The sequence below is a fragment of the Indicator indicator genome, chromosome 22 (genome assembly GCF_027791375.1).
Source record: "Indicator indicator isolate 239-I01 chromosome 22, UM_Iind_1.1, whole genome shotgun sequence".
NCBI lineage: Eukaryota > Metazoa > Chordata > Aves > Piciformes > Indicatoridae > Indicator > Indicator indicator.
Window position 1 is genome coordinate 14,581,212 of NC_072031.1, and position 25,363 is coordinate 14,606,574.

Consider the following 25,363-nt stretch of genomic DNA (forward strand, 5'->3'; position numbering starts at 1 on the left):
GGCTAGCCCAGCTTGGCTCCCCACTGGCTGCTGGGTCCCTGGGTGCCTTTTCATCCCTGACACCCTTGAACTGATAACTGTCCTTTGCCCAGCCAGACCACACGGCCTCTGTGCCAAGGAAGATGCTGTCCCACAACACCCAGATTGGCTCTTGCCCATTCCCCAGCCCCCAGCACCTCTGTTTGCACCTGCCCCTGGTGCAAGGAGGGGCTCAGATCATGGAATCACAGAATCCCTGACTAGTTTAGGTTAGAAGGGACACTTAATGGCCATCTGGTCCAACATCCCTGCAGTGAGCAAGAACATCTGCAACTAGAGCAGGTTGTTCAGAGCCCTAAACATCCTGACCCATACACCTCACACTGCTCCATTCCTTCCTTGATACTGAGGTCTCATCCTGCCACCACCCCATGGGGCTACAGCGAGAGACCATCCCAAGGATGCTGAGAACCTGCCCATTTCCAGGCACTGTGGCAGCCTCAGTGCTGTTGGGCCTGCCCCCTCCCTGTGGCTGTGCTGGGGGGCTGCAGACAAGGTCAGGGGGGGGTCTAGGCTCCAGTGGTGCCCACGGGCATCATCCAGGATGGTGCTGTAAGAGCCACCTTGCCAAAACCCAGCACAGATCAGGAAAGAGAAATGTTGCTGAAAACCAGTCTGTGTTCAGAGCAGGGTAGATTTAGATTGGACATTAGGAAGAAGTTCTTTACTATGAGGGTGGTGAGACACAGGAACAGGTTGCCCAGGGAAGTTGGGGATGCCTCATCCCTGGAAGTGTTTAAGAGCAGGCTGGATGAGGCTTTGAGCAAGCTGGTGTAGTGTGGGGGGGTTGGAACTAGATGATAAGGCTGGATGAAGCCCTGGGCAACCTGGTCTAGCTGGGGATGTCCCTGGTGACTGTGGGGAGGTCAAACCTTTGGAAGTCCCTTCCAAGCCGGACCATTCTGTGCTTCTATGATTCTATGATTCTGTGATCTTTAAGGTCCTTTCCAACTCAAGCCATTCTACAGTTCAGGGCCACTCCCCAAGGCCCGTAGCCACCTGCAGAGTAAGGACAGGTAGAGTGGAAAAGACCTGGCTTGGCACAGGGTTGGCACAGAAGGCAGGATGGAGCCCTGTCAGTGTGCTGTGAAGGGGCAATGTGTTGTGAGAGGAGGCTTCAGCAGCAGGGCTGTGTGCTGAGGTGTAAAGCGTGGGTGGCAGCTCAGGGTGGTGAGGAGTCAAAGAACAATCTGTGAGCAGAGCAGCTGATCAATAAAGTGACATTTTGAACCTGACAGGAAGAAGTCCCTGGCCCACCCCTGATGTCACTGGGTTGTGTCCCAGCCAGGAGCCACTCTGGCAGTACTCTGGCAAGGCTCTGGCAGAAAGGGGACTGCAGGTTGCTGAGGAGCTCTGCTGTTAATTTTTAACACTAAAAACCCTGGGGAAATTCCAGAGGGATGGAGGGAGGCCAGTGGGAGTCTAATGTTTAAAAGGGGATAAAAAAGGGCTGACCCTGGGAATTGCAGAGCAGGTAGGCTGATGGCAGTCACTGGGCAAATTATGGGCTGGGTAATTGGGGATCCTGTCAGCCAAAAATTAGAAGCTAAAAATATAATTAAGGTTGTTAGCTTGGTTTCATGGATGGCAGCTCCTGTCAGGTGAGTCGCCTTTGGGTTTTGGCATGGCTCTGGGCTGGCTGCTAAAGCCAATTGTGTTGCTGCGTTCTAAGAGGGTTTCTCCAGAGCATTTTGTTTCTGGCCCTGTGACGTTTCCATTTGTACAACCTGCACTACACGGAGCCAGCAGGCAGACCTCTGACGGCTGCGGCGGCAGCTGAGGGGTAGCAGAGGAGGAGGGAGCTGGAGCGAGCTGGAGGGAGCCAGTTTTGCAGGAGGTGATACTTTTAGCAGAGATGTTGAGGCTTGCTGTGAGAGAGGGTCAACAGGACAGGCAGCTGATCCATCCACTTAGCACAGCCCAATGGGCAGCACCCAGAAGATGAGGGGAGGCATAGGATACAAGGGCTGCATTTTCCCTGCTAAAGCACAGTGAGGTCCAGTGGCAGGAAGCAGCCATAGGATCTGATCATCAATAACCAGGAGCCTGATTAGCCCCTGGCTGGATCTGAGAAGGGTATGAATTTGCAGGCATTTGGTGTCCTTGGACAAGAGGAAATCTGTGCTTGGTGGGACATGATTTGGTGGCTTCTGGGACAAGATTAACCCTCTGTGTGTCTGTGGTCTGCACTGGACCATCTAATTCAACTCCTTTGGTGTAAGGGTGCTGGAACCCCAGAGCAGGCTGCTCACAGAGGTTGTGGAGTCCCCTCTGAGAGATTCCCAACCTTCCTGGACATTGTGATCCTGGGTAACCTGCTGTGGGTGATGCTGCTTTAGCAACAGGGTTGGACTGGATGATTTCCAGAGGTCTCTTCCACCCCCCATCATGCTGGGGTTCTGGGATTCTGGGATTCTGGGATCCTCATAGTGTTTTCCAGCCTCATGCAATCTGCGTTCACCTCTCTGGGCTGCATCAGCTGCAGTTGAGCTCTGTGGATTTTCTCCAGTGGATAATTCAGGTCCTTTTATTTTCCCCAGTGGGAAAATTCATCACAAGTAGGGCAAAGCAGAGAGACAGTTCAGGAGGCAGCCTGCAGGACTTTCTCTCCACCCATGAGTGTGTTTTTCACCCCATACAGATTTCTCATCTGTGGGTTTCACTCCAATTAGATGCAGGGCATCTTGAGGGACATCCAAGCCTACCCTGCCAGTTATTCCCAAGGCAGAACTGGGAACTCTGGACCTCCCCCACAGCCAGCCTGGCTAGTTTGAGGGGCCACATCCAGCCCCCGAGGCTGGGGCTCCATTTGATGCAGGGCAGGAGGAGGGAGCCCTTGCAGGTGCCACTCAGTCCCAGCCTGGATCCAGTGGGGATCCTGGGGCTTGCTGTCTTTAAACCATGAATCCTGCCCATTCCCCTGGGCATCCACCCGTCTGGCTCCACCATAATGATGGCATAGAGAGATTAAATGACTTGCCCAAGGTCCTCCAGGAAGTGATGGCCACCAAAGAGAAGCACCAAGGAGGACGCTGGCCCCAGCAGCACCCAGTCCAGCAGGAAAATGTGCCCCAGTGCAGCTTCACCTGGAAAATGAGGCACAGCCACACTTCCCATGTCCCCATCTAGGTGACATCCTTGTGGGCAGAGGTGGTGGGTGGTCCTGGTGTGACCTGTGTGTCATGATGGGGAGCAGGTGTTGTTCTCCTCTCAGTGGTGGGGTTTGGCTCTGTCAAACTCTGGGCACTGGAGCAGGAAGGTTTCACCAAGTCCCTTCTGGGGCTGGGGCCAGTGCCCTGGTGACTAATACCTGGTTTGCAGCTTGTTTACCTGGCACTGGGGCTTTGGTTTGGATCTGACTCACAGCAGCACCTTCCCCTCTGCCACTGCAGCTCCTTGATAAATAGTTTCCATTTCCCCATTACTTTAATTGCCCTCCTTTGAGAAAACTGCTCCAGACTGGCTCTGGGCTGAAGAAACCTGCTCTGCACAGCTGTCCCAACCGGGTGTCCCCACAGCGGGGATGGAGGGAGGGTGGTGTGGGACACCCAACCTCCACGGCACATGTCAGGACCTCCACGCCACAGGACCTCCACGCCACATCCGTGCCTGGGTCTGGGGCTTGCAGGGAGAGCCAAGAGCAGCGAGTTCTTGGCGGTCCCACTGGCTGCACCCACGGCACACGGGGGGCCAGTGGCACACGGACGCTGGCTTTGGCGCAGCTGAATGCAGCTCGACAGGTTTGCCGAGAGGCCCATCCCGCTGGGCTGGATTTTTGGAGCGGCTGGAGCCAGCCCCGGCACCAGCTGCTTCCCGCGAGGTGCTGCCGGCTCCGGCGCGGCCGTGCACGGCGCCAGGTCGTGGCCCTGAGCCACGCTGCAGCTCGGGGCAGGCACAGCCTGTGGCGCTGGAGACACCAACCCTGATTCCTGCTCCGTGCTCTGTGCCAACGCTGTGCCCTTCTAAGGGTCTGCGGTGCCCTGTGGCACTGGGGAGAGCAGTCATGTCACTCCTGGAGTGTCCTCCCCAGCCTGTGTGCTCCTGCCCCATCTCTTTGCCCATCAATGGGGGAAAACACAAGTCACCCTCTTCCTCTCTCCACCAACTGCCCACTCAAAGCACTTTTGGGGATATCTTGCCTTGTTTGTCTTAGCTTCACATGGGAAGCATGGGAGGGTGCTGTGCATGGGGGACATCATGCTGACCCGTGGGTGCTGTGCCTCTGCTAGCTCCTTGGAAGCCCCATGGAGGTGGCAAAGACTTGGGGACCACAAGGACAGCAGATGGAGGTGTTCAGGGAGCTGCAGAAGAGCTTTCTGATGGAAATAAATATGCTGGGCATCTCTGGAACCTGTGGGATGCAGGACACACCAGGTACTCAGCAGGGGGAATAATCCAACGAAGTTGTTTAGGGAAGAAAGAGGGATCAGGGCAGGAGAAGAGGTGGTCAGGAAAATTGTCTCCCTTTCTCTGAAGAGCAGGAGTTCTTTGGTCATGTGCCAGGTGAACCCTGCACCCATAGCAAGAGCGTCAGGGCCTGTAAATCCTGGAGGGTAAAATCCTCCCTCCCTGGGAAAGAAAGGGCTGTGCTGCCTTAACAACAGGAAAAGGTGAGAAAATCCACCAAAAGCAGTGATGGAAGGGGGTTGGTGGGCACCCCTCAGCCTGTGTGTCCCTCCCAGGAGCACGGCATGGGCTCAGAGCTTCTTGGGCAGCCAGTGCAGGTTGGGTGAGGGGCAGTGGTGCCAGTGGTGTGGGCTGGGGTTTAGCCCCACAGCTCTGCTGTCCCATCCTCATTCATGGAACACCGGCACAGTGTGTGCTGCGAGTGGTGATGACAAGAGGGAGAGAGAGAGATGATTAAAGCAGCCTTTGATGAAAAGAAAATTAATAAACAAGCAGGCAACTGTGCTGGGCTTTATTGACTTCAGGATGGCAGCGAGGAGCCGGCGTGGCAAGGTGACCTAGGCCAGGCCCCACATCAAACAGCAGGGCAGTGCTGCCTGCAAGGGGACCACACCACTGCCTCTTCTCCCACAGGTTTTTCCTGGTCCCAGCAAACCTAGGAAAGTCCATTTGTGGCTGTTCCTTATAACAGGGGCCCATCCCATGCTGCTGGATATTGGGATGAGTGGGAGACTGTGCGCCACCACAGAATCCAAGCATGATGGCACAGGCTGGACACATTTTGGAGCTGCTTTTTGGTGTTCTTGCTCTGGCCCCTGTCTGGCCGATGTAAAGAATTGAAGCTGGGAGAGTAAAAGCAGCCCCGGTGTGTGCCAGCAGATTGTTCTGATGGCCAAACCCTGGGACAGAGTCAGGACGCCAAACCCACACCCTCACGCCAGGTCCTTATCTCCTGGTCAGATGTACTGGCTTGCTGGTGCTGCTGGTTTGCAGTGGATAAAAATGCACTGGACAAACAGGAGTTTCCTGCCAGCCCCAGGGCGATGGCACCCCCATCCCCACCTCATCTCAGTGGGTTCCCAGTGCTGCATGTCACAGAGCTGCAGGAGGGGCACAATGCCACATTGCACCCATGGGGTGATTAACACCCCCCCCCCCTCCATGTGCCCACCTATGCCAGGACCATGACTGTGCTCAAGGATGAGGACAGGGTTAATGGGACAGAGACTGTACTGCAGGGATTTGGCACCCCAGGTCTGTGCCACCCATGGGGCCGTGGCATCGTTCGAGTGGCAGAGGGGCTGCACCCTGGTGCACCCCCGTGCTGGGAGTAGCTGGGGGTGTACAAACCCCACATATTGCATCGTGTGCCAGCACTGCTGGGTGGGCAGGAGGGGTTTGGGCTGTATTGGGGTGGGAGGGCTGTGCGTGGTGCTGGGGTCAGTGCAAGGGGTGGCGGGATGTGCACGGTGGGGGGGACCTGTGGACAGTGAGGGGGCTCGGTACACGGCAGGGGGACGACCGTGCACGGTGAGAGGGATCAGGACATGGTGGTGGGGGAGAGTACATGGTGGGAGGAGGGTTAGAACACGGTGAGGGGGGCATCCCTGCAAGGCAGGGCTCCGGAGGAGAGCGGAGTGCGGGGAACCCCAGGTAACTGCCGCCGCGAGAGCCGAGCGGAGCCGATCAGAACCGAGTAGAGCCGAGCGGAGTCGGCTCCGCCCCCAGCTGTCAGCGTGCCCCTCCCCCACGGGCGAGGCGGCCCCTCCGCACCCTCCCCTCTCCTTGCACTCTATTGGCCAGGGGCGCCTTTTGTTAACGGCGGATCCCCGCCTCCATTGGCGGGCGGGAACGTCCGTCCCGCGCTGCGGCCCCGCCTCTCTTTTTCCGCCTGGCTCCGCGGCGTTGAAAACTTTGCGGGCAGCGCAGTCGGCAGTGGCGCGGGTAACGTTGAGTACCCAGTGCTCAGTAGCGGGCACCGGAGCCAGCGGGGCCCCGTACCTTAGCGGGCACCGCCCAGCCCAGCCCCGCAGGGCGGGGGCACCGCGTCCCTTGCGTGGCCATGCGCGCCTACTGAGCCGCAGTGGAGGCAACCGCCTTGCAGTACGCTCCCGTCCGCGGGTTTGATTTTATCTTTTATTTATTGCATTTAGGGGTTTGATTTTTTTCCCTGTTTGTTTGTTTGTTCTTGGGTTTTTTTTCTTTGGGTTTTGTTTGTTTTTTTGGTTTTTGACGCTCCCCTCCGCCGGCGGCAGGCGGAGGCCGCGGCCCGCGGTGAGGGCGGCGATGGGCGCGGCGGCGGGCGGGCGCTCCGCGGGGCGCTGAGCGGGCGCTGAGCGGGCGCGGGGCGCGCCATGGCCGCCAAGGACAACCCTTGCAGGAAGTTCCAGGCCAATATCTTCAACAAGAGCAAGTGCCAGAACTGCTTCAAGCCCCGCGAGTCCCACCTGCTTAACGACGAGGACCTCAACCAGGTGGGACCTTCCTTTTCCCCAAAATTAGCTTTTTTTTACCCCAAAAATCCTCCCCGGCGCCACGCCCCCTGCCCGCCCCCACACATCCGGCCCAGGGGTGCCGTGGGTCTCCGTGGGATGTTTGCTGGACCCCACGTAGCCGTGGGTACCATGGACGGTGTAGAGCCCCATGGGTGCCAGATGGCCCCACAGGTAACTCGAGGTCTATGATGAGTCCTATGAGGGGCCCCATGGATAAGCCAAGATCCTATGGGTAGTGTAGGGTTCCATGAATATCCTAAGGGTCCCACGGATAGCACAGGGTCCCATGGGTGCCTGCTGGATCTATTGGTTAGCTCAGGTTCCCGTGGGATCTCCAGGGGTTCCATGGGGTATATGCTAGTCACATAGATACTGTAGAGACCCTGTGGGTGCTTGCTGCTCTTGTGAGTAGTGTGTGGTCATATGGGGTGCCTGCTGACCCCACAGGCAGCACAGGGACTTACAGGTGTCCATGAATTCTAGAGAGTGTACAGGAGACCCATGGGTTCTCTCTGGTCCTGTAGGGTGTCTGGGGTCCCATGGACTGCCTGCTGACCCCATGGGTGGTATGTGGTCCCTGAAGGTGCCTGCTGACCCCAGCGATAGGACAGGAACCTGCAGGTGTCCATGAATGCCATGGGATGTTGAGGAGTCCTGTGGGTGTTCTCTGATCCCATAGGATGTTTGGCAATCCCATGGGGTGCTGCTAACCCCACAGATACCCAGGTGTCCCATGGGTCACTCAGCAACCCTACAGGTGTCCACTGGTCCTTTAGACTGTGGCTCACCCCTGTGCCTCCTTCCCTTGGGTCTTACCCCTCTGCTGAGGCCATGCGGGGTGATCCCATCCCCTTTTGGGGTGCATGGCAGCAGGTGGGGGGGCTCTTGTGGGCTGCATTAGGAGATCCTGAAAGTCCTGGGAAACACTCTGCTGCGAACAAAGCATCCCCTCCTGGATGTGCCGGACATGCCCCCCCCGCCCCAGCCTCCTGTTTTGCCAGGGGGTTGGGAAGGTGACCCCTGCCCTGTCCCAGTGAGAGCGGAGCAGGCACAGGCTGGGGGGCTGCCAGGCCTGGGCCTTCCTTCTCTTCCTCCCAGGCCTGATGCAGGCCCAGAGGCCCAGGCACCCACGGCGGCAGATGTTTGGGGTGCAGGGGCCCGTCCGTGGTGTCAGGCTGCGGGGAGCAGGGCTGCCTTCCCTCCTCCCACACCTTTCTGGGCCAGGGCTGACATCCTCGCTCCCGATCCTATTATGGCAATGAGATCAGACATATTGCTGTGCTCGCTGGGGGGGCGGCGGAGGGGAGGGGGGCGGGGGGGGCATCATGAAATCTGAGGGCTAATATGGAAAAAATGTAACTGGAAAAAATGCCGTGGTGTGTGCGGGAAGGGGCGGGTGGTGGGGAGCCTTGCGGCCGTGCCCAGACAAAGGAGCCATCCCGGAGGGGGGGCTTGGGAAGAGCGCCCCGGTCCAGGCTGACCCCATCCTGCTGCCTCGTCTCGCGTTTTGCTGCCTCCTGAGTCCGATGATGTTTTAGTTTTATTGGGGGTGGGTTCAAAGCGTTGCATCCTTCCCTCCATAGTGCCTGCCTACCCCTGCCATGAGGGGTCGGTGGCCCTCCCCGGGGCACCTAGAGCCGTGTTTCAGGCAGTCCCTTGCTTGCTTTGTTCCTGTTTGGGGTGCTGGATGGCCCTGGGGGGGCCGCCACTGTGACCAGCTCCTGTGAAGATGGGGATCAAGCCCCATCGTCAGCTCCAGGCCCTGTTGGGGGGGCACTGCTTGGGAAAACGGTGCAATCCTCTTTGGCTTCTTCCTTGCAGCTGGGCTGAAGTAATCCCACTTCCCAGATAAGATGGTGGCTCTGGTAGCGTGTGGTGCACACACGCCACCCCCCCTGCCCCACTACGCAGCCCCCCTTACACCAAGGACCCCCTAGCTGGGGCTGGCCCAGTGCTTCCCCACCACCCTGCCCACCTCCCCTCCAGATTGCTGCCTCTCCTTAGGGGTGGAGGCGGCGGAGTGCTACAGCGAGGAGCCTGGCACACCCAGGAATAACGGTTCATTTAACAGCTTTGATTTTTTTTTCCTTTCCTTTTTTTTTTTTGTTTGTTTTGTTTTGTTTCAAGCTTGGTTTGGGTAGTGGTGGTGGGGATCCTGCACCAGAGCATGAGGGCTTGGTGCTGAATGTGTTCCCCCCCCGGGCAGGGACAGTGTTGGTGATTAGCTAGAGTAAGGCTAGTGAAGTCCTTTTGAGTCATCTGACCTTTGTACTTGGCTTGCAGGAAAGGTGAAGGTACTTCACACTTACGCACTCGTGTCTTTTTGGGGTTTTTATTATGTAAAAATACCTGTGTGAGTGTTAGGAGCTGCCCCCGCCCTGCTTCCCGGGGTGCTCGGGGGACGCCGGGGCTGCTCGGGGCAAAGACCGGTTCGTGTTTACAAAGAGGCACAAATATTTAGCGGTGGTAGTGGATTCCCAGCGTACTCGGGAAGAGAATTAGGAGTAGGGTTGGGAGGGAGGAGGGAAATCCAGCCCCAAAACATCAGGATTAATGAGCTGAAGCTCTCTAATAATAATCAGACTTGGCGCTTCCAACTTCAAAGGCTAGGCGGGCGCTAACTCCCTAATCCCGGGAGCGCTGCGTTCACGAGTTGTTTGTTGTGTGGCTGTGCTGCCGGACAGGAGGACTCAGTGTGATTTGGGGTAGCTACGTGTGGTCCCACCACCCGTTGGAACTCTGTCCCTTTTTTGAGGCTGGAGAGGTGGCATGCCCTTGACCTTCCCCAACCTGCGTTTTACCTTCTGAGATGCCTCATGGCATGGGGAAAAAAATGGGTCAGTTACTGTGTCTGCTTCCCCCATCCTGTTGGGAAAAATCTGTTGCTGTGGGTCTGCCCCAATGAACCCAAGCTCCAGTGTGGACATTTGAAGCCTTGTGATCCTGTGTGGTGGCAGGATCTGGTCCCTGGCAGACACTGTGCTGTTGATGGCTCTGTCTTGGCTGTTCCACCCACCCGTCGCCAGCTCCCCTTGTGCTCTGCCCCTTTCCCAGCAAGGCAGAAATTCCCTTTTTGTGGGAATTCCCTTCTTTCTGGCATGGCATGCCTGCACTGGCACTGCATGGTCCTGTCTAACCTCTTGCAAGTCTTGTGTGGAGGCCAGCTTTCCAGAGCCTGCCCGAGGAAGATGGATGATTCCTGAGGACCCTCTTTCTGTCTCTAGGAGAAAGCTGACCTGGCCAACAGGACCCTCTTCCTGAGGAAGTTGGCTTCTGCAGGCTTGTGGACATGTCCCCCTGGGGTCCCTGCTCCCCACACCAGCTGGCCCGGGCTGAGCCACGCCTGTCCTTTGGTTTGTAAGGAAGGTGAAGCCCCCCACAACATGATCAGGCTGGGAATTAACCTCAAAATCACACTTGGCCTGAATTGAAGGACGAGCAGAGTGTAAAGAAGTTGCTTTTAATTTTCTCCATGCTTGTGCTCTCTTGGGGCATGGGGACTGGCATAGATAGAGGAATTTGAGGACGTCTTTCCAGCTACCAGTCTCTATTTCTTTTTGGTTTTTTGAGATCATGGCATGGATACCCAGAGGACCACCCAGTTAGAAAATGGAACTTGCAGACTTTTCCCATTGCCTCCTCTTGCCCCAGCCCATGGCATTCCTGCTCAGCTCCAGGAACGTGGTTGTTTCCATCCCTGCTCTGTTGGACATTATCACTTCTCTACTGCTCTGGATGCCAAACAGCCAGCTGCCAGCAGTTCTGAGGCTAGAGAGTGTCAGTGTTGGGTCACAGGCTTGGCTTTGCTCTGGGGCATTGCATCAATGGGGCTGTGGTACCCAGGGTTGGGGTTTTGTCCTGATTCTGTGCATTGTCTGCAGGGTGGCACGGTGAGCAGTCATGTCCTAGGCATGCTTTTGCCTTTACCCACTCCTCCTTGGACGAGAAAAAGCCCCCTCTTTCCTAGAAAGCAGCCCCCATGCTTTCTTTCCCTGTTGGCTGCTTGTATCATGCTGCAAAAATCTGCCTCTACTTGACTGATTCTCGGGACCAAACAGCAGGAGATTCTCTGCAAATGTCAAACCCGCCTCTGTCAGTGGCTGGAGTGGGCAGAGACTTGGGAGGGCATGGCCCAGAAGGGCTAGGGTGGGCAGGGGCATGTCCCCAAAGGGGCAGCATCCCTGCCTTGGGGAGTGGTGTGCAGGCAGTGGGTGCTCAGGAGGGATGTCAGGTTGGATGTTGGGTTTGGCTTTGGCGACACTTAACCCTCTGTGTGGCCAGGGAAGGGGCACGGTGGTGCCTTTGGGTGCTGAAGAGCCATACCCTTTGCACGCTTACTTGCTGCTGTTTTCTCGCATGGCGCCACACCTTATCTGCTCTGGCACCCGAGGAAGTGATAAATCCCCTCTCCAGCACTCTGGGGAGATGTTGTGGCTTCTCCCAGGCGCTGAGGAAGCCCCGTCGTGGGAGGTGGTTAGATACGCCTGCCTGCTGTGGGCTACGCTGGCCTTCAGAGCTGCTTGAGGAGGGGGAGCTGAGATTGCAAAGCCTGCTCCTTCCCAATTCCATTTTGCTGCTGCTTGACAAATTGCCTTTACACGCTGCAGCTGGCCTTTCCCAGCTCTTAGTTGAGCTGATGGCAGCCTTCGGACCCAAGCACGGGCCTGGGGCCGGGGCCAGGGTATTTGCAGAAGGAGGCCATCTGCTTGCACAAAGGGTGAAGCCAACCTTTCCCCTTCCTGTTCCTCCGGTTGCTCGGTCACTCCCACTGCCCACCCGGCAAACTGCTCAGGCAGCTCCTTCCTTTGGGGTTTGCTGACGTCTGGGAGAGGGTTGTTGGTGTGCTGGGAGGGCTGTGCTGTGCATGGTGCCTGCCAGCTGCCCTGTGGCAGCAGCACCTTGTGCTCCTTGTGCCTCAGGTCCAGTCTGTCCGGTCTGGTTTGGCCTCTTCCTGCACGGTGAGATGTGTTGGTGGTGAGAAAGCTTGGCCTGGGTGATTTTGAGTGCTGGCAGCAGCCAGCTCTTACCTGTGCTGTGCAAATGTGTTTATGCAGGAGACCAGCAGGTTGATGGAGAGCAGGCTGTCCTCACATGGTTGGGCCTGTCCTCAGGACCTGGCCAGCTCTTGGCCTGGAAAAAGCCAGGGCCCCTCATTATGAGAAAGACATTGGGATGCTGGAGCATGCCCAGTAGAAGGGCAACAAAGCTGGTGAAGGGTCTAGAGTAGCAAGTCTTATGAAGAGTGACTGAGGGAACTGGGGTTGGTTGGCCTGGAGAAAAAGAGGCTGAGGGAAGACATTCTTATTCTCTGTAACTCCCTGAAAGGAGGTTGGAGTGAGTTACGGTTTGGTCTGTTCTCCCCAATAACAAACGGTAAGACAAGAGCAAATGACTTCAGGTTGTGCTGGGGGAGTTTTAGGTTGGACATTAAGAATGATTTCTACCCCAAAAGGATTGTCAAGGCCTGGAACAGGCTGCCCAGGGCAGTGGAGGAGTCCCCATCCTGGGAGGGATTGAAAAGCTGTGTAGGTATGGTGCTGAGGGACATGGTTTAGTGGTGACCTGGCAATGCTGGGTTAATAGTTGGACCCCTGGTGTTAAAGGTCTTTTCCAACCAAAATGGTTCTATAAGCACAGCTTGGGCTGAACCCAGGGGCAGTGAGCGGTCACTTGGATGTGGAGATGGGGGATGGAGAGAGCTTTCATGCCAGGAGCAGTTGTGGATGCCCACTGGCAGCACAGCAGCCTCCCATGCTGGGGTTTGGCCCTGCTGTGCTGCCTGTCACCAAGTGGCATGCAGCAAGGGGAATTGCCGCATGGGCAGGGAAACCAAGATGGAAGAGGCTTAACCACTGAGGCTGAGCTGCATCCCTGGCCCTTGGGATGGCTGCTGGAGCATGGGTTTCCACAGTGCTGTTTGCAGAGCCTCCTGATAGCTGGGGTCCTGGGTTTTGAGTGGTCTGTGTGGCATCCCCACTGGGAGCATGCAAAATGTTCAGAGATGCTTCTGTTCCTAGAGCTGTTCTGTGGGCAGAAGACCTGCGTAGTTATGGCCTTCTGTTCCCTCCCCAGACACCATGTCACCTTCCCCATTCCTGCAGAGTGACGGCTGCTCTGACCCTGCCCGATGTTCTCTCTGGCTCCAAGGTGTGCAAAACCGAGAGCGGAGCCGAAACCACCCAGATTTCCTCTTCTGAGGCTGCAACCAGAGTGTTTGTGGTGACTTTCCCCTTGAGCTGTGTCAGAAGTGGGTCTCTGCCTCTGGGGAGCCCCAAGTGGTTCAGGAGTCAGTGCACAGAGGGTGATAACCTTACTGTTCCCACTCTGAGGCCATGCTCTCCAGTGGGCTTTGTTGAGAGCTGTGACCCAGTTGTGGTTCCCTGAGTGCAGGGTGCAGCAAGTGCTGCTGCTGCTTTCAGAGAGGCTCCTTTGATGAATACTGGGACTGAAGGTGGTGAAGAAGTTACCATGAGCTCACCCACAGCCTGGGCCAGGCTGGGGGCATTGCATTCTCGTGGGGCTGCTGGAAGCCTGGTACCACTTTTCCAGTACTCAGAGCTCTCTGCACTCAGTGTTGGAGGCAGAGGCTAAAGCTCTGCTGGTCCATTCCCCCCCCCCTTCCTGCTCAGTTGCCAAGCCTGAACAAAACAAGCCCTGCCTCCACCCGAGACAGGCTGATTACGTCTGCCAGCAGCCTAAACAGATTATCCCTCCTGCCACGCGCTCGGAGCCAGGAGTCTCTCCCAGCAATGGATTCAGGCTTCCCTCAGAGCACATTGGAGTGGATGTGGACTGGCTGTGGGGGCATCTTCAGTCTGCCTGGGCATCCCAGCACCCCAGTGAGGATGTGAATGCTCTCCCACGGGGCTGAGTCTGGACCTGAAAAGGAGATGTGGCTGCCAGCAAAGTTTTCTTGTTCCACCATGTGCAATGAGCTGCTGTGGGGTAATGTGTGGCAGGTGCAGTGCTGCAGAGCATTCTGCTTGCCTGGCTGGTTTGTATGGGGTAGGAAGAGGTGAAGGTACTGCCAACATCTGCATGGACTTGCAGATATGGTGCTGAGGGGTATGGTTTAGTGGTGGACTTGGCAGTGCTGAGTTAAATGATTGGATTCATTGGTCCCTAACATCTTTTCCAACCTACGATTCTATGAAACACAGCAGATGTGAAAGCCTAAGGGGCATACTGGTTGGTGTCACAGTCCACCTCTGGCCCTGTGACCTGGTGCTTTGTGCCCATTCTGCCCCCTGGAAGCAGCTGACCATGCCCTCTCCGTCCTGCAGCCCTGGTGATGTGCAGGGGGTGCTGTATCACCCTGGGCTTTGGGCAATACTGAATGGCTCTGCACATCCTTTGAACCCAGTTTCCTCAGCTGCTGGGAGTTGTGTTCCCAGTACTGATGGAGCTGGTTGAGGTGGTTTGTCTGTGCCTGGGCAGCATCAGGCTGACAGCTTTGTGTAAACCAAGCTGGGGCCACTTCCTTCTCTATTTCCTTCCACCCTTGGTGCTGCCTGTGCTGGCCTGGAGTGTGAGCTGGAGGCAGTGTCCTCTCCTTGATGCCAGAGCAGGGCAAGGGACAAATGCAATGGCTGGGGCAGAGCTCTGAGAGGCAGGTGAGGGGCTGTGAAGCACCCACAGCACAGCTCGGGTGGCAGGGCCAGGCAGGATCAGGGGTGGGATGGAATAGCTGGGCGCTCCCAGAGGCGTGACAGGAAGTGGTGACGTGGGGACATTTTTGCCTGAGTCAGCCTCTGTCGGTCCCATGGGAAGGGATGGAAGAGGACGCTGCAGGGCTCCAACCTGGCCACACCTCTCACATGGTGATGCTTCTGGCAGGCACTGTGGCTCTATCACCTTTTTTGGGTGGCAAGGCAGTGGCTTCAGCACCTCCCGACTGGGGCTGTGGTGAGTGATTGGCTTTGTCACCAGGAGCCCTGCTGGAGGAACCGGCTCTCCTCTGCCTGCCTCCCCTGCCAGTGTCACCCCACTCCACCCCAGACAGGCTGACAGTTGCCCTCCTCTCTGCTTCCCACCTTGGTACCATCTGGAAAAAGCAAAGTCACCCAGTGCCTAAGCATCCCATGTGGCTGCTTCTTGTGGGGAAACCACCTGGAGCTGTCCTTTGGGCATCACTGGAGCTCACAGGAGGCAGCCAGGCTCTGCATGCTCAAAAGGCATCCTGGGAACCTGGGGGTTGCTCTCCCACCATCCCTTAATGTGAGGTTGGACAGATCTGTGTGGACAGGGGAAGCTTTTGCTCTGAGCTCTTGCACAGTGCTGCACATTGACTTTTCCTCCTCTTGCTGAGCTCTGTGGAGGAAGCCAAGCTGGTGTGAAGTGACATAGGCTCCATTTCCATCCTGGTGTGGTGACACTCCCCTGGACTTGCCTCCCACAGCAGCATCCAGCAGGTTTATTTTAAACCTTGCTTCAGCAGGGCCGTTTCAATGCAGGTGGAATGGGTTTGTTTCAGGCACTTTGTGCATCTGATTCCTGTCCCTTTTCATTTAGGCTTGTACCTCTCTGGGTATTTGCTTGGTTTTAGTGGTAGGCTGTTTTGGTTTGGCTTTATAAAGTGCTGCTTTGTGTTCATCTGCTGGTGGGTGGAACGGGGCTGACCATGCTGGCTGGCTCTAATTCCTACCTTTCAGCTATTTTGGTTTCAGTATCTGAAATTGGACACTTGTACCTAAATAAGTGGACCCCACTGGTGCTTTTCTGTGCCACAAGCGAAGAAATGATGGCTCCCTGTGTGAAGGGGGTGGATTTCAGGTGCTTTAGACATGGTCAGCTGAGCCAAAATTGGAGTGGTTGAGGGTAAAAAAAGGTCTGCCGAGGGGTGTGAGCCAGACTGAGATATGGCTGGGCTTCATGCCTGTCATACTGCTCTAGGGCTGCTTACTGCTGACCCTGTTGATGGTGTCCCTTGTCTGGGTTTCAGTTACTTCATCCTAGACATGGCTTTGCCCACTGCCTGCTACACTGGGGCTGTATGAGGCTGGATGCTGCTGCTGTGTAGTGGGATGATTGGAGCAGTGTGGCATGGACCTGCCAGGAGACCTGCAGTGCTGTAGCTTGCGTCAGGGAGAGGTTTTGCTCATGGGGCTTTGTTGGGTTGAGTAGCTGGCCATGGAGGGGAAAATGAGGGGATGGAGGAGGGACAGGCTCTGCACACAGGTTGGCTGCTCATAGTGTTGGGCTCCTTGAGGTGCTGCCTTGATGTGGCAGTGCCAAGCGTAGGCTGCGTCCTGCCTTCACCACCGTCCTCTTCCTTCTTCCTGAATGGTGGAGGCTACTTGGAATATCTTCTCAAGCACCACAGCCAGCTGCTCAGTGCTCACCATGAGTGCCTCTCATGGGAATTTGGGAGCATCCCTTCCCTGCCACAGGGACCTCTTGAAGGCCCTTCCCAGCTCTCTGGTGGGCCAACTTTAGTTATTTATGTGCAATCTTACTTTTTCACCTGTAAAACAGAAGTTTGGGAAAGGCCATTGCAAAGTAGCTCTGCCCAGGCCACAGAGGTGGTGATGGCCACATTCTGGCATGATGGGGAGCAGTGGGAGCCCCCATTCCAAAGTCCTCTTTTTGTGTGGGCACAGTTGCATCACAGGCACCTTTGGGTGGGGGCACAGGGCGGGGTGTGCTGGGGGAGTGGCAGAGCACAACTCACCCTGTGGAGCGCTGGCAGCGTGGGTGGCACAGGGCTGGGCGCAGCGCGGGTGCCGGGGCGGCATGGGGGCCATGGGCGAGCAGGGAGCCAGCACCCAGGTGAGCAGGATAGGGGCAGTGGGGGGCAAGGGGCTCCTCGCTGAAGCCAGAGAGGGCTGTGGTGCCTGTGGGGTGCCTTCTGTGCCAGCAAGGCACTCGGTGTGGGTGAGGCTTGCGGTGGTTGTGGGAACAGGTGGGTGCAGGAGTGCCCTGGGAGGGAGAAAAGCAACTCCCCAAAACTGAACCCCACTCATAGTACTCTATTTCCATTGGATTCAGTCCCCTTTAAAAAGAGGGAAGGAAGGAAGGTCTCAAATCATGTTTGGCCAGCTGCTGGGAGAGCAACACCTAGAGCTGATATGTCACATTGCGGGGGGGTAGCGGATAAGAGATTTTGTTATTTTTCACTTTATAAACAGCCAAAGGGCTCCTCCAGCTTGTTTCCAGTTTGCTTACTCAGTGCTTCATGCATTTGACAGTTTTTGGTGCATAGGCAGATTTCTTCTATTGTTTGCAGGGATTTTTCCAGAGGGAGAAACTTTTTTTTCTTTTCTTTTCCCCCCTTTTTTTTTTTTCCCTAACATTACAAAACCACAGAAACTGGCAGGAGGAATCTGGGGGAGGTATCGAATTGGAAATGGTTTGAAACCTTAAGGAAAAAAAAAAAAAGGAATGGAAGCAACAAGATTAACCAAATAATTTTAAGAGGAGCTGGGAACTTGTGTCCTTGTTGCTGTGTGGCTGGACCAGGGATAGGTGTGCACTGAAGTTTCATGGTGGAAAGCAACATCCTTGGGGGCTCCTGAAGCTGGATCTGCCCTGGGTTTCCTCCCTCTTGGGATGGTCCTGATACCTCCATGGAGCCACCGTCACTGGTGTGGCAATGCCTCACCACTCTTGCACCAGGATTTGGCCCCAGCCCGTGCCAGGAATGGGGTTGGCTAATAGCTTGCAGCTTGACAGGCAGCAGGAGTGGTGCTTACAAGGCTTTGTGAAGACATGCCTGGGTGCCCATCCCACCGCTTGCTGGGTGGGACTGCTTCATGGCAGCCTTTTCTGTGCCCAAACCACTGGTCCAAAGAGCCTGGATGCTTATTTATTCCACTGATAGGCAGCAGTGCTGTAAGCCATTTCTTTCCGGGTATTCTTTCCCTTTCTCTTCCCAGCTGGCTGAAGGGGCTGTTTCCCTCTGCCTGGCTCTGACCTTCCTGCAGGCCTGCCCGTGGGGAGGAGCAGGCTGGCAGGGGCCACCCCTGCGGGGAAAGGGCTGTTGGATGTGCGCGGCAGGGGAAGCTGTTGTGAGCTGGAGAGCTGCCAGCGCTGGGTACTTTTTCCTCTCTTAATTAACAAAAGGCAAACATGGAGCTGCTCCCCTTTGGAGGGTATTTTTGCTTTGGAGTAGAGGCACACTGCTGATGGCGAGGGGAAGAGCTGTCAGTGAGGACAGGCTTTGCAGCTTGGCACTCCCCAGGAGGCTGGTGCTCTCGGCGCGGTGCCAGACAGAGGCAGCTGAGTTTGGTGTTTGTAGCTGGAGTTTTGCTTCCTCCTGAGTCTTCATCTCAGTCCAATTTGCAAAGTCCCAGTTTGCTGTGTATAGCACCATGAGTTTCCATCAAGCTTCATGTTCCTCACGCTGGCAGGGCTGAATTTGCCTGCGTGCAGGAGCCTGAACTGATGCAGCTGCCTTCATGCTAGGGGCTGTTGCAGTTTCCAGTGTTCCCCAATCACTGATTCCCTGTGGTGCTGCTGGTGCACAGTGAGCCAGTTTCCTCTGCTCCTCATGTGTTTCTCTGCTGTTTCTTTGCAGGCCAAACCCATTTACGGTGGCTGGCTGCTGCTGGCCCCGGAAGGAACGGACTTTGACAACCCTGTCCATCGCTCCCGGGTGAGTGAAGCATAGTCCTCACCCTGTGCCCGCGGGTAGGGGTGGCAGGAGGAGTGGCAAGGGCCTGTCCCTGCCCCCAGAGGCCCCAGGAGTGCTCAGGCTCCTCCATGCATCCATCTTCTTGTGCAAACCAGGAAGCTGGGAGATGTTTCAGGCAGCAAGGCTTGAATGCCTTCTCCAGGATGCAGTCTCCCATACTGGGCAGCAGTCTGGGATGCTCCAGGTTCTGGTTGGGCTCAGAGCAGTTTTATTGCCTGCTGCTGTTGCTCTTTGATGCCTTGATGCTGCTTTGGTTGGGCTCTGGTTGGCCTGACACCTGCCAAGCTGACAGGAAGGTTCTCAGCCCAGTGGGGTGTGTGTTCTATGTCTCTGAGCTCTGCTGGGGCCATCAGCAAGTTTCCTTCTGGTGCTTGGAAACTACTTTATTTTCTGCAGCCCATCATGAGCATGCCCAGGGCTCTGGAAGGAGGCTGCATCCTACCCCTGATGTGGATAGTCCTGTGTGTCCCCTGCAGCAAGGAAGGGGCTGAGAGGTGATGCCTGTCTGCTGTAACCCCAGGGAGCTCTGAAGTTGGCACCAGAGACTTGCAGGCGGTGTGGGGCACTTGGCTTTTGCCCCAAGGGATTTGCTCTTCCTGCCTTCCAGACACACAGCATACCCCACTTCCCTGCTCTGGGGCTATAGTGAGGCCCAGAAGAACGTAGCTAGGCTGATGTCCTTTCACTGCTGGCTTGGGAAGAGGACTCCCAGCATACCTCCAAGCTGCTCTTCCAGGGAGCTTGCTGCTGAGGCTGCCAGGCCAGGATTGTCTTGTGTATGGGAGGGATGGCAACGGTCTGTGAACCCTCTGTCACGCAGCCAAAATGCTCTCAGAGCTGCTAGTAATAAAGAAGTATCTCTGAAGTGAACAAGAACTGAGTTCTGAGTTCAGCCTGGGGGATATGGGTCATTATTTGGGGTCACAGCTAGTCACAGTCTTGCTGGCCCTCCACTAAGGGGACATGGGACTTGCGTCCCTCCTGGAACGGAGGCTGCCTGTTGAGCTTGGGTATGTGGAGGTCCACAGGGTCCTCAGTAGTTTTGCTTGTCCCTAAGCACCTTGGACTTTGCCTCAAGGGCTGAGAAAAGCAAGATAAGAATTGCTGCACTGGGGCTATGAATCTGGGACCTTTTTTATTTCATCCTGCTCAACCAGTTTTTGTTCTTGGCTGAAAACAACCTGGCACACAAGGGGGGAAAAAAACCAACGCAGTTTTCCAGCCAGATCAGTTCTCCAATCTGGTTTGCTGTACAGCTGCAAAAGCAGCAGTGCCAGCATGGTGCCAGGTGAGGCAGGATGGCTTGGGCAGTGCCACCTCCAAGGTGCAGCCACCATCCAAATTCGAGTTCATACACTACTGGGGACATGCAGCATGGTGCTCTGCCACCCTGGTGATCTGCCACCCTGGTGATCTCTTCCACAAAGTGCTGGAATAGATCACACAGGATGAAGCAGGAGGATCCTTCTGGTGTCCTGCAGGTCTTAGGTCTCTTAGAAAGCAGTGGTGGGGCTTGTAGGTGCCCTTTGGGAGCAGGAGAAAGAAAGTCCTGATTCCAGCCTAGGAGTTGGAGTCTTTTAAAGTCTTTGATTATTTTTGTCCTCTGGTTAAATGAAGGCAGCTTAAGGTCTGCCTGACTGCAGAAAGGAGCAAGGTGGGAAGTCAACCCCGAAACAGCCTCTTCTTGGGTGCCCATGAAGCCAGGCAGTAAATCAGCACTGAGCAATGTTGGCTGGTGTGAGCAGACCTCCAGCAGAGCCCTGCCAGATGGCCTGGGTGGGCTTGGAGCATGAGGGGCTGAGCAGAAACACTTCTGCAACATTCACGGCCTTTTAGGAGCAGTCCCCACAGTCCTGCAGGGTTCCACAACTTTTTTGGCATCTGTCTTCTGGTGCTCCCTGAGACCTGGGCGTGTGCCTTGTCGTCACAAGTCCCTTGCCCCAAAGTGGTTTTGGTGCCTTTTCTTTGCCCCAGCTTTGTGGTGTTCAGCTCTGGTGTGGCTGGTGAAGGCCCAGGGGCTGGTGGCTGCTGTGGTGACTCACCCTGCTCTCCTCTCTCGCAGAAATGGCAGCGCCGCTTCTTCATCCTCTACGAGCACGGGCTGCTGCGCTACGCCCTGGACGAGATGGTGAGTGCTGCCCAGGGCAGCCTGGGGCTCTCTTAGGGCTCTGGTGAGCAGCTGGGGCCACCTCCAGCCTGGGGAGATGCTCCTGGGATGTGACATGGGGAGGTCTGCCAAACTGGCGAAGAGTTGTGCTCGCTGGGTTTGATTTAATGCCAGGGTGGCTTTGCATGGGAGTGTGGTGGACAGTCTGTGGAGAATGGGGGTGGGTGTGTTGGAGGGGTGGGGAGGACAGGGGTGGGTGTGTTGGAGGGGTGCAGGTCCTGCTTGGTGTGGGATTGATCAGTTGCCAACAGACCCTGTGCTGGCAGGGAGCGCTGTGGGAGTCCCCAAGGTCTTCCCCTTCCTTTCTGCCTCCTTCCTCAGTGCCATCTGGGATTTGGTGGTGGTGAATTGCTTTGGCACTGCCTGGGAAGGAGGCCCTTCCTAGCCATGCCCATGGAAAGTAGGTCAGCTGGAATGCCATCCCATTGCTTGCCCACCCTGGAGCTGTGGCATACCACCAGCACTGCTCCCCTCAGTAGAGCAGAGCAGGGAGATGAAGGGAAGACAAAAGTGGGGCTTGATGAGCCCAGTGGGATCAACCCTCCCATGACCACCCAGGGCAGCTGATTTATCCTCCTGGCTACTGCAAGCCCATGGGAGGGTGCCTGAGCCTGAGTGTGTGGGCATGGCATGGCAGGCACTTGGGATTTGCCTGGGTGGGAGAATCACAGAGTGGGGTGCCCTGGGATGTGGGGCAGTGTGTGTGTGTGCATGTGGGGCAGGGTTGTGTGGGGACCTGCATCTGTGGTGGGTAGGCTGCCTGCAAGGGTAATCTGCCTTGGGCCTCCTGTGAGGGCACCAGAGGATGGGCACAGCAGCAGCGTGAGTGCTGCTTGAGTTTCCTGCCTTGGTTGTTTGTATGTTTCCTTGGGGTTCATCCAAGTGCCTTCAGTGGTTGAAATGTCTCTGGTTAGGAGCACTGGGGACTTTTAATGTATTTTTAGTGTCTCAGCAGCCTGGCTCTGCACTGGGCTGGTGTTTCATATCCTACACCAACAGGACAGTGGCATGTGGCTGGCTGGAGTGGGAAGGTGTCCCAGTCCAAGGCGGAGGTGCAGGGATGTTGGGAAATGCAATTCTAAATTGTTTTTGTGCTGCTTTGTATCCTGAGGAGGTTGATTTGCCATAGCCATAGTTGGAGGAGGTAGTCACAGTTCCCTCCTCCTCATCAGGGTCTGACACATGGTGTAAAAACATCCTCCTGACCTTTCTGTGAGTACATCACTGCGTGGGATCCACACTGCTGTTTGCTCCAGCTCTGCTAAAGGTGATGCCTGGCCAGGCATTCTCAGGTCCCCTTCTGGCCCATGGCATGGGAGCATACCCTGCTGTGCTGGCTGGGCTGGGATAGGAGGAAAAGTCACCGAGCAGGAGGAAATGGGATAGAGGATGTGAGGACCCAGCCCTGTGCCTGCTACACCTCTGGCATTGCTGGCTGGGGGTGCTGGGGGACGCTGGCTGCTCCCCTGAGGTGCTTGCCTTTTGTGGCTCTCCATCCCTCCAGCTGTCCCAGATCCTTATGTCCCACCACCTCTATGGGCCAAGATGGAGTAATGAGGCTGGGACCTCACCCAGGAGGTGCCTCTCCCACTTTGAAGCCCATGCAGGCATGATCTACCCCCAGTTGCCCCCACTGGGAGCTGGGTGGGTGTCCCATGGGGGCCTCAACACAGGGGCAGCCTCCGCAGTGTGCTGGGAGCTGGGTGGCAGCTGGCTGGAGACCTCCCAGGCAGTTGCAAGCAGGGATTGAATTGCTCTGCCTTGAACCTTTCAGACATTCATTTTGTGGGCTTGGCAATTTCTGCTCTTATTAAAAGTGGAAGGGGAGGGAGGGGTGGGCATGAGAGGGGAGCCCTGGGTTGGTGATTGCAGCAGAGGCACTCCTGTGTCCAGCCAGGGACACTCTGCTCCTTGCTTCTGGTGGATTGGAGAGCAGGGGGGTGTGCAGGGGTGGCTCAGAGCCCAGCCATGAGCTGGGGAGACCTCAGAGATCCCCAAAGATATTGGTGTTGTGGTACACAGAGGCCATGGAAATAGGGCAGCTTTGGGTGTACAGGAGCCTTTTCCTATGGGGTGGGTCATGTTTGGTGTTAGACAAAAGCATTTGGGGCATGAAAGTACCATAACAGAAGGTGGAACAATTGGGCATCAGCTGCCCCACTGGCATTCAGCTTCCTCCTGAGATCTGCCCGTGGGTGTGCCTGAGCTGATCCTGGGTCTGCCCTTGGTGGCTGTGATGGGGAGGATGTGCATAGGCTGTGGGCCTTCATCCCCTCAGACCCAGGCAGAGATACCAGACTTGCTCCCCAGGGTCTTCCTCTTCAACACTGAGTGCTGTTCCTCGGCCAGCACCCAGAGCCTGCGTGGCCACTGGGGATGCCAGCTGGAGCACATCCCCTTCCCCTCCATGGGGAGTGTGCCAGCAGCCATTCCTGCCTCTGCTGAGCCCTGGCTAAGCTGAGCCTGATCAGACGTGCAGAAATTCCTCCCTCCCAACTGGATGTGGAGGATGTGTGACTGCTCAGGGTTACCTTCCCATGCTGAACCACTCTTGGTGCTGGCTTGTTGCTGCTGTTTGATAACCCTTCTTGCTGGCCTGGGTGATGTATGGGGGTTGATGTTTCTCTGCAGCAGCTGGAGGATGGCGAAACCACGCTTACACTGAGTTCAGGGAAGGCAGGAAAGAGTGGGCAGGGAGCTGGGGACAGGACTGGGGACAAGCTGCTGTGTTGTGAGTGTTTGAGGACATTTGCAACCCTGTGCTCCCTAATCCTGTGGCACTTCCTTGGTTTTCCCAAGACATATGTTCCCTGATTCCCCATTGCATGGAGTGTGAGGCTAAAGCCTGCCAAAACCCTCTAAGCCTTGCCAAATGTGTCCAGAGACTTGCTATGGAGGCAGAAGGGTCACCCAGAGAGCTTAGACCTTTGGTACTTCAGGATATTTGAAACTCAAGAGGATAAAGTCCTCAGCCTGTGGGGAAACAGCCCTGCCTGGGCTGGGAGGAAGTGCCCTCAGTCACTTGAGGGGACCAGTGCCAGGACAGTGAGCAAAATCTCCCCAAAGCTGCTGCTCTGTCCAGGGGGAGATACCCAAAGTGGTGCTGGTGGCTGCACTCTGACTTTACCTCACACTGTGCAAGGTCTCGGTCCTCCTGGTAAAATGGTCCTCAGTGAAAGCACTGCCACTGCTGCAGTAGGAGAGCAGCCCAGCACTGTGGTGCCAGGGTGGTTCAGGAGGTTTTGATGGGACTTGTGGGAGCTGGCACAAAAATAGTGCTGGGTAAGGAGATGGAGCCAGAGAGTGGCAAGTGCAGAGTGTTTGCCTCCTTTTGTTTTGATTGCTGCGATCTAGAATTAGCAGCTGAGGTCTATAAATAGAGCCCTGCTGCGTGGGAACGTGCTGGAGAAGTAGTGAGCTTGCAGGAGGGGTTTTGCTGGGATGGAGAGCCCTGTCCCATCCCTCTAGGATTTGTGGGTGGGCAGTGGGAGAGCCCTGACCTGTCCCTCCTGGACCTGTGAATGTGCAATGGTCTCAGCGCTGTGTGGGGACAGATAGAGCCCTGTGGCTAGAGGAGGTCGGAGAAGAGGGTTTGGATCTCCAACCCAGCTTCTGAATGACTCATTATGTGCCTGTGGGCCAGGCTTAACCTCCGTGCCTCAGTTTACCCCTCTGCCACTTCCCTGGGGCTGGAAGTTATACTAGGTTGGCATTTGTGCCAGTGCTTTTTATCCAGTGAGAGCTGCATCTTCCCTGGAGGTATTTTCCCATCAAACCAAACCTTTCAGTCACTGCCTGAGACTCTGAATTTTGGGTGGTTTTGTGTTTGGGTGTTTTTGTGTTTGGGGTTGTTTTTTGTTTTTTGTTTTTTTCCCCTTTGTGGATATGTGGGGTTGAGAGCAGGAAGGTGTTGCAGACCCTTCCTGGGCTTGCAGCACAGCAGTCCTACTTCTAAGCCAGGAACTTGGGTGGATCATAACAGTGTTAACCTCAGTGTAGATGGAGTGGGCATCTCTGCTTCGTCCTCCAGTGGCTGGGAGGGAGGTCAGGAGGGAGCTGGGAGCTGGTGGGACCAGGGTGGGATGGGGAGTGAGAACAGCCCAGCATCTGGCAATGGTTAGGGGAGCACCAGGACCCCTGGGCCAGGTGTATAAATAGAAGAGGAGAGGCCAGCTCAGAGGTGGGAGGTCTGGTACCGAGCAGGGGGCTGCCAGGTCACATCTGGAGCCCTGCACAGCCCCAGGACCTGCTCCTGGCCACGGAAACTGAAGGAATTGATCAATGGGTAGAAAAGGAGAACGGTGTGTCAGGGGCTGCTGGTGGGGCATCAAAGGGGGAGGGAGGGGTGTGTGCCCACCAAGGCTCTGGTGTGCAGATGCATGCAATTACTATTTCCTACTCAAGCCCCCTCCAAAATTCTCCCTGTTCAGAAGAAAGGAGCATTTTAAAACGTCACCAGCAGCAGAGCTGTGCCATGTTGGTTTTCATCCTAGTTCCCTCCTTTGTCATCTATATTGTTTTAAGAAGCCAAGAATCTGTGCATGTGGGTTGGTTGTTATTTTTCTTTCTCCTTTTCAGATCAAAGCAGTTTACTTCAGTCTTGGCACAGAATGGAAATTCATT

The 25,363-nt window shown here is 56.0% G+C and overlaps 1 protein-coding gene across 1 annotated transcript in view; it reads left to right on the forward strand.

Moving 5' to 3' along the window:
* The first annotated feature begins 6,800 nt into the window (after positions 1–6,800).
* MPRIP (myosin phosphatase Rho interacting protein) overlaps positions 6,801–25,363 on the forward strand; it is a 79,939-nt gene continuing 61,376 nt past the window's right edge. The window contains exons 1-3 of the mRNA XM_054391043.1: positions 6,801–6,920; positions 18,457–18,534; positions 20,636–20,701. Of these exons, the coding sequence (XP_054247018.1) occupies positions 6,801–6,920; positions 18,457–18,534; positions 20,636–20,701 (264 nt within the window). The remainder of the gene's footprint in view (positions 6,921–18,456; positions 18,535–20,635; positions 20,702–25,363) is intronic.